General features: G+C 46.6%; 1 protein-coding gene across 2 annotated transcripts in view; it reads left to right on the top strand.

The window, feature by feature from the left end:
- Positions 1–604: 604 nt before the first annotated feature.
- The window catches only part of TBC1D4 (TBC1 domain family member 4), a 95,820-nt gene continuing 87,601 nt past the window's right edge, over positions 605–8,823 (top strand). For both annotated transcript variants that reach the window (XM_063392224.1, XM_063392222.1), the window contains exon 1: positions 605–1,229. In XM_063392224.1, the coding sequence (XP_063248294.1) occupies positions 744–1,229 (486 nt within the window). In that variant the 5' untranslated portion in view covers positions 605–743. The remainder of the gene's footprint in view (positions 1,230–8,823) is intronic.

Raw genomic sequence — 8,823 nt, 5'->3', positions numbered from 1 at the left:
TCGGCAGTGCGCAGGGGGAGGCTGCCGTAGCACGGCCGCGGTAGGGCTGCCTCTCCTCGCCAGGGAGAACCAGCAGAGGGAGAGGCGGCCGTGGAAGCGGAGCCACCGCGGGCGGGAGATGCCCCGGGCCCCCGCCCCTTGCCGGGTGCCTTCTCCACAGCGACTCCGACTCGTCAGAATCAAAACCAACTCAGCGCTTGGGAGCTTCTGCAAACCGGGCGGGGGGGCGGGCCCGTCAGCTTCCCCACCTCCTTCTCACCGCCTTTCGGCGACCTTCCTCCCCTTGCGGATCTCCTCCTCCCGCCTTTCCCTTCACGGGCGGCCACGCTGCGAGCCGCAGGCAAAGCCCCGCACCCGCGGCCGCACGGAGGCCGGCAGCACTCGGCAGAACCGCGAGCGGAGCGCACACCGTGTTTTCCTTTGGGGCTCGGGTCGGCAGCGCCGTCCCACCCCCGAGCCGGGGGTGATCAAGACCCGGAGCCCACTCGGGGCGTAGCCCCGCCGCTCCGCCCCGGGGCGTTGAGGAGGAGGAGAAGAAGGAGGAGGAGTGGGGTGTCTCGGCCGTCCTTCCCCGCCCCGCGGGCTGACCCCGCGCGGGCAGGCAGGAGGCGGCGCGGCGGCGGGGACGTGCCCGGCGGGATGCGCGTTTAGCGGCGGCCCGGCCGAGCGCAGGCCCCACCGGCTGCACCTGGCGCCGGGGGAAGCGGCCGCGGAGCCCCGCGTCCTGCGTCCCGACACCCGCCATGGAGAAGCGAGGGGAGGGCGAGCCGCTCTCCCACCCCCTGGAGCCCGAGCCCGAGCCCGAGCCGCAGCCGGCGCCTCCGGGGGAGAAGCGCTTTAGGCTGTGGTACGTGGGTTCGTCGTGCCTGGACAGGCGGACCACGCAGCCCATGCTGCCCTGGCTGGTGGCCGAGATCCGCCGCCGCGGCCAGCGGCAGGAGCCCGGCGGCGCCCCGGGCAGCGGGGTGCCGGCCCGCGAGGTGCTGCTGCTGCTGGGCTCGCCCACGCTGCGCTGCGTGCCCGCCGGCCCCGGCCCCGCCGCCGGCCCCGGCCGCCCCGCCAGCCCCGCGCCCGCCGTCTTCATCTTCGAGCACAAGGCGCAGCACATCGCCCGCTTCATCCACAACAGCCACGACCTCACCTACTTCGCCTACCTGATCAAGGCGCAGCCCGACAACCCTGACTCCCCCATGGCCTGCCACGTCTTCCGGGCCACCGACCCCAACCAGGCGAGTGGGGCAGGGGGCGGGTGCGCTGCCCGGGATCTCCCCGCTTGGCTCCTCTCCTCGCCGGGCGGGACCCCGGGCGCTGCGCTCCGCGGCCGCGGAGGGGCCGATGTGCCCGGGCGGGGCAGGGTGGTGCCTGCGGGACCGCAACCCCACACGCCCGCCCGCAGCGTGGGGAGAGCCCGCCCGGGGCTGGCCGTGCCCGCCGGGCTCGTCCCGGTCTGCCCCTCCAGCTCAGGCGGCTGCAGCGCCCTTGGGCTCCGCGGAAAAGGGGGAGCGGTGGGGACACAGAGCCCCGCGTGGCCGGGGGGTGCCCTGCCAGGCCGAGGATACCAAGCTCTGCGGAACGCAGTGCCCCGCGACATGGAGCCCCGTTGTTCCCGGTCCACTCTCCGTGGGGAGGCCTCGCATCCTGCAGCAGCCCAATGACAAGGGCACGGTTTGCTCTGCGAGCAGGAGGCAGGCTTTGTGGTAAAGCGTCCCGGCGGTGCTGTCAGTGTTGGACGGGAATGGAATAGCGGAGGATGGTGCTCTTCCTCAGACCCCCGTGGTGCAGAAACGGCGGTTCCATGACCTGCAGGTCCTGGTGTGCTCGCGGGTCACGCTAAGGACACCTGGCCGTGCTCAGGCATATGCAGTAGTGCTACAAACAAGGCTAGGTTTGGGTGGGGACATTTTTGATCAAGTGCCAACTGGAAAAAAAAGACCTAACAGTAAGATTGTGTTTTCCTGACTATCTAGTTGGCGCTGGCTTTGGCTAACACAACAAATAAGCAGAAGGCTTCTTTCTCTACCATTTAGAGTATGTGAGCAATAGCAAGTGGACAAGTAGATTGGATAATCAATTTAGCAAGATGACAGCTAGAATAAAGCTTTTCAATAACGATCTTTTGGTCGAGTAAGTCAGAATACCTTCTCCTCAGTTTTCACAAACTGGAGAAAAAACTCTGGCAGTTAGAAAATAGCTGACTTACTGCATGTATCGAACAGCTGCTAAGGCTTCTTTGTTTGTTTGGGTTTTCTTAAGTGAGGAGGGTAGAAAGTGTTAAGAAAACTACTGAGAAATTCTCAGTATATTAACTTTTATTTGAGACAGCATACTTCCAGAGAACATGGAGGCATTTAGGTTGCATTCATAGCTGTGGCTTAAGGACAGGCTTAGGACAGGCAGTATCCCAAGAGGAGGTAACTGTGCTTAACTTGTTGGCAACTGCTGTGGGTTGTGCTCTGCCAGGAGAGCACGCAGCGAGAGCGTGGAGGGGATCATTAACTGGCAGGGGAGGAGCCCGAATGTCCTTTTAGGAGTGTGGCGGTGTGGGCTGAGGCAAAGTAAGGTTTCTGCTGTTGGCAGAAGATGCTGAATCAAATTTGTTTCTGGGGTAGGTCTGTACTGGTACCATGAGTTTGTAACAATCTTGATTAAAGATAGTGAATCCCTAGTACTCCAATGAATGTGCAAAGTGCTACAAACATTTTAGTCTGGAAGGCTGTTTCTGACTAAAGCTCTATCCATATGTCTCTGCTCCCTTCCTCATGAGGAAAGTGCCCTTGTGTGCATTGAATTAAATTAAGCTGATACTGCAGGTAAAGTCTTCCTCATGAAAGATGATGTTAGTGTGAATGTATCTTGTTCAGTCTTTAGTGATACCTGTTAAGAGTTTTTTAACTTTGTTATAATTTGTGGTAATGTAGGATGGGGTTCAAAGGATTTCACAACCATTAATAAAGAATATATCCCTCCCAGGAGCATTACTCAGCACATGATTTTGAACTACAGTGAGGGTAGTAAATGCAGAGCTAGTGATGAGATTCACAACTGTCTGACTAACAGAGAGGTTTTTTTAAGGTACCAAAAGGAAATGAAGGTGAATTCCCCACCCTCCAAATTTTGTTATCAATTTGTCGAGGCTTGGTTGGCTAGACCTGTGCAGGTATGTAGCTGTTGGTCTGTACTAAAGCTTAATCCTGAGTGGGTGAAGTCAAGCTGCAGGTTACCAGCTCTAAAAGTCTTTCTAAGCTCTTAATTGTTTATTATAGAATTGATGCCATCCTTGCATGCTTTCAAGATCTCTACACACTTCTGTTTCGTAGTGGTTATATGAGCCCTCGTGTTGTGTATTAGCTTAGAAAGTATTTTTCACAGCTGTTATTTTAAGACAACCTCATTTTCCATCTTAGGCTATAGTGACTTTCAGCCAACCTAAGTTGACACTGGTACTGAGGGAAGTGATCCTATCTTCTTCAACCCCTTGTTTCTTCCTCTCAGCTCTGTCCTCATGGCAGCTCAACTGTTTGTGCAGCCATACAGCAAACAGGATCCAGGAAATGACTGGTGGTAGGTTTGCTTTTCCCTTACCTTCTCTGGAGTATTTCCAAACTGATTCCCTCATCTGCTTTACTATGCAATCCTAATAGTTCTTTACATCAAGGCAGGTGGGTTAGAGGCACATGGTATCAATGAGAGGCCAAGAGGTCAGATAGCCTCTCTAGAAGTTCCAAAGAAGATAATTTCCAGAGCAGTTGTGGATACTCCATCCCTGGAATTATTCAAAGTTGGATGGGGCTTTGAATAACCTAGTCTAGTGGAAGGTTCCCCTGGGAGAGGGGGTAGAATTAGCTGGTCTTTAAGACCCCTTCCAAGCCAAACTATTCTGTGATTCTGTGGAAGATATGCTGGCTTCAGATTCACCAGAGATGACTTCAAAGCCATGGTATTGTCCATTTTGGCGGTATTAAATTTAGCTAAGTAACTCTGGAATGAAGTAAAGGTACAGGAGATGGCTCGCGATCTCTGAGTTAGAAGACAGCCAGCCATAATTTTGAATGGGGGATGTTAATTATAAAAGTGAGAGGTTAGTGACTGACTTTTGAGGGACTAGTGCTACCATGATAATTCAAAAAAACAATGTAGGTGAATGAAAATTTTGGCTTCAAGTCTGTAGCTTAGTCCACCGGCTCTACTTGCACAATGTTTAGGATGCACATTCTTTCACTGTGATCACAAAAAGGACTGGTATTCATAGAAAAAAGCACTGCTTCTTGCCGTTCTCTGCAAATTTCTTTACCAGATGACCAGTGGAAAGGCAGTGTAATATGTGCTCTGATGACATCAGGTGGGAAGATGACATCTTTTAATATTATTTGCTGTGACTGGAGAAAAATGAGGGAGTGAGCTAGTAGTGTGAAACAACTTCATATTTTATTTGAAAGCCTGCAAATTTTCTGCAGAGCTGAATAGTAGGAGTCAGTGGGTTGACTACTGTTCTAGAGTAGTAATTTGGCAGTGTCAAACCCAGAGCTTGTCAGCAGGACAGTGGATGCTAAAATGCTTTTATTAGAGGCGCAATTGGGTGTGTGTCTTTCTTTTGCTGTTTAATTACAAGGGGAGACATCTGAAGCCATCTAACTTGTGGAGATGGGAACAGAAATGTTTGCCTTTTTTCCTCTCTCAGAATTTACTAGATTGTTTGCTGCTTCTTGTAACTGTTCAAAGCAGTAGCCAGCTGGAGTGGACAAGGGTAATTGTCTATTTAGTGTTGCCTGGTAGCTTCTGAGTAGCAGCCAGAGATTTGTTATTTTGTGTTGCTGTCATTTGAGAATTATGGAGTATGCAGAGACTGTATGTAGACATCAGATTACAGCATTGTCTCATTTTATATTTGACAGATTTTCTTTATAATCTTAGGAACAGATTTTTTTTTAACCCAAAAGTTAGAGGGTTACCCTTCTTGCAGCCACTGAGAAAAAGCTGTTTAATTAGTATTTTCAAGCTCAACTTTAACACATTTTTAACATATTTAACATTAAATACTGATTTTATTCTGTAAACCAGATTTTAATTGTGTGGATCAATGCAGTTTGACAATTGCCTTGAGTTGCCTGTTCTCTGGGGGAGAAACTTATGGTATGATCTCTTTCTGAAGGTGTTTTTTTAAATTACTATTATCATGCTGATCTAGGTTGTGTGTTTCCTGCTTGAAACATGAATAAGCATGTTTTGAGAGATTTTTTTTTTAACCTGAACTGGCATTCTAAACCAAGTTATACTATACTTGATTCTTATTAGAGAAAATAGTTGTTTCCTGCAGTTAAGTGAGAACTCATTCCATGCATTTTGGTTTTCTTTTCTCAAACTTATAAGCATGATGAAAATGTATTGTTATAAGGTTTCAGAAATAATCTGAGCTGGCTGTGGAAAAAAAAATGTTCAGATGGACAGACCTCAGCTGAATTTAGTTCTTGTGGGTATAATCTATAGCTGTGTCTTTGTGCTCCACCCACGTGTTAAGGGTCTAGGCTTTCCCAAGGTGAAGCAGAAGTAATGGAGCCTTTTGGTGACAGTGTAAAGCTGTGGTAAGAACTGGAGAGGCAGAAGCTCAGAGACAAGAGCTGGAGACAGCCCACTCGTCAGGAACACTTGTCTATTCCAAGAACGTGTTTCTTTCTGTTGGGTAATGTGTTTCAGTAAAGCAAGGATGTAAGACAATTGTTCTGGAAAAGCAAGGCATCAGTACAAAGTCTGGTCAAAGGAGGCATATGAGTATCATGTTACATGATGAATGTAAGACTTCAAACATTTGTAACTTACATGAAGAATGTAAGTTACAAATGTTTGAAGAACAAAGTTTACGTGCATATTTCTGTTGTCCTTTCATTTTTTATGTGATATAGGAGCATGAGCTGAATGACAGTAAAGTCAAGGTGTAGGAAGTGCATAGATACAGCATTGTTGGAATTCATATTAAAGTATTGCACTTGAATTGTCTGATGTGTTTTGAATAGGTGTAACAGACATGACACAATAGATACGCTCTAGGTTTTGATGAGTTCCGTAGCAAAGGGGAGAGATGATGTTTGGTTCATAGCACAATTTGGTTGCAGAGGAAAGATTTCCACAAAGATAGCTTGTCCCAGTTTTTACCAGGAAAACAAGTCTTGGAGGGACCAAAAAAATAAATGTTTTCTAAGTTTGTGTGGGTCAGACTTTCATTCATGGGTTGAGAAACTGAAAAGCAATGACTCAGAACAAAGCATGGATGTTAAGAGCTTGCAATGAATACAGAATTGTTTGGTGAGCAGCCTTATTATCTCTAGCTTACATGTGCTATACCACCTCAGATGGAAAGTCTTGCACTCCCTTCTTTTGAAACTGAAAGTTGAGAGCTTAAGGTTTCATTTTTTATTTCCTTAATAGATTTGGCACCTTTTTATCCCCCTGAGAGTACTTTTCACTTTAGGATTGTAAAGCTATCTTTAAATTTTGGTTTTGAACATCCTATCCATAATATTTTTTCCTATGTCACAAACAGAATAAATAATAAAAACATTAAATTTTTTTATATCACCATTCTAAATGGTGATATATAGCCTTTTTATTCCTGGGTAATGTTTAGGAGAGGAAAGGGAATGATTTTAAATACCTTTGTCTATCATGTTTGTAGAAAGAATTAATTAATTTTTTCTTTTACAGTTAATGAAAACCACCCATTATTTGAGGAGCAGAAGCAATGTCTTGGAGGACTGTATTTTCAAAAAGGCAAAATAAAAATACACGAAATTATGCATTTCACTGGGAGTGGCTGTAGGTAAACAGTGACCAGATAATAGGGCTGTCTTAAAGAAAGGAGCTTGTGTGTATCTCAGAATACCAAATCAAGGCTTCTCTTCTGATTATTTGTTTCTAGGATTTTTTTTTTGTCCTGTCTGTCAATGTAGAGGCAGTTTCTTTTAAAAACAATTAAATAGAAATCTGACTTTAAAAAGATTCAGCTAGCATATGTATGTCTTGGCAACAAGGAGAGTCTGATTTTTAGGGGTGACGAAAATCGTTGACCAAAATGCTTGGAGGTGGTTATTTATAAAAGTGAAATCTAGAAAATATTTAATTTCTAAACAGCCATTATGAAATAGTGGTGTTCCGGATGCCTATCAGTCTCTGCTCTTTGCTACAGTTTGGTACAGCATTTAATGTGCACAGCTCACTGTTCCTTGGATCTCTTCCATCGATCTTCCCCATTTGGAGCTCCCTGAACATCTTGAGTTTCTCTGAGGTAAAGTGGCAAATGAATACTGCAGTGAGTTGGGCCCAGTTCAGATTGCTGTCTGGTCTGTAGGTCATGCAGATTTTCAGCAGCATTGGCATCATCCCCTCATGGTACCAGCTGTCCTGTGCCACCTGGTTTTGTTTCCTTTGTGGTTTCAGATATTATTTCAAGTGCAGGGACAAGAGAAAAAAAACAAGAGTTTATTTCCAGTGTGGCTTTTGTCATTTGTCCCATATGTGAACTGTGGCATCTTCCACGTTGTATTATGTGCTGTTCTGAGACACCTTTAGAGACCACAAGGAGATACAAAGGCCTACAAGACCTTCAAGGGTAAAAAATCTACTTGTAGAGGTCATTAAATAATGTGGTGTTTCCAGGGCTGCTGAAAACCAAATTTAAGGCAGCAAAGTGAAGTGATATAATTTAGAAACAGGCTCTGTGCTTTCCTGTTCTGTATCACCTGTATCTGTCAGATCTGACAGTATCTGTCACTGTAGCAATGTTCTGACACAAATACATACACCAAGACCATATGCAGTTACATGGGTTCCAAAATAAAGTAAAGCATCACCAATGTAAGATAGCATATGATCATTTGACAAAAAACTATATTGTCCCTGGAGAGGTCAAAGTATAAAAAGACAATACTGAATGTCACAGGACAGGATAAAAATATGGAAGCAGTTACACCAGGGATACATGAATGATGTGACTCCCTATTTTGTGATTTGTTTTGGGTACCAGAGAACATGCATAGATTTTGGATATGCCTGGTTTCATCCATGAATATGTTGGGGTTTTTCATTCCTTTTCAGGTGTATTAACCAGGTGACATCTGGTAGATCAGTGAGATGGGCAAATAAATATTCTTGATAGTCCTGTAGATGTGAAATTACTCTGATATTTCCCTTTTCCTCTTGCCATCGGTCAAAAGTAAACCTGTTTGTGCTGGATGGGTTTAGTTCTGATAGCGTATTTAGGACTGCAGAGGAAACATAAAAACCCACACAAGGAAACAAAATCACATGCATTTGACTGAAAGGGCTCATGGCAGCCCATATTAGAGTCTTAAGTTTTATATTTTATAGAAGTTTGCTACGTATCTTGAAAAATCCAGTGAGGTTTTTATTCTGAATGCAGTCACACTCTACCAGCACAAAGCCTGTGATCATCTCAAGCTGCTCGCCCTGCTTGCCTCTCCCTCTCTGTAGCAGCCACCCTGCTTGAAATGAGCAGCAACTGTGCCCCGCTGTTTGAGGCAAAGCCTGCTTAAAGCCAGCCCTCTTCAGTGAAATGGGCTGCTTAGCCCCCTGGCCCCTCTCCCTGCTGCAGGGAATTAGGATTTAGAGAGAGAAGTTAATTACTTGGTCTCTTTTGGAGAGGGGTGGTGCTGCCGGGATTTCCACTGCTCCCTTAGCAGACTCTTCTGGACCAAAAAAAAAAAGGAGAAGTTTGTCACCAGCAAGACTATTAGGTATCATTTTATCATCCCAAGACCAAACCTTATGTCTTGGCTTCAGCTGCAGTGCCTAAACATGGTTTTCATGTTCTTT

The sequence above is a fragment of the Prinia subflava genome, chromosome 3 (genome assembly GCF_021018805.1).
Source record: "Prinia subflava isolate CZ2003 ecotype Zambia chromosome 3, Cam_Psub_1.2, whole genome shotgun sequence".
Classification (NCBI taxonomy): Eukaryota; Metazoa; Chordata; class Aves; order Passeriformes; family Cisticolidae; genus Prinia; species Prinia subflava.
Note: the sequence above shows the minus strand (reverse complement) of the source record. Positions and strands in the feature narration are given on the sequence as shown.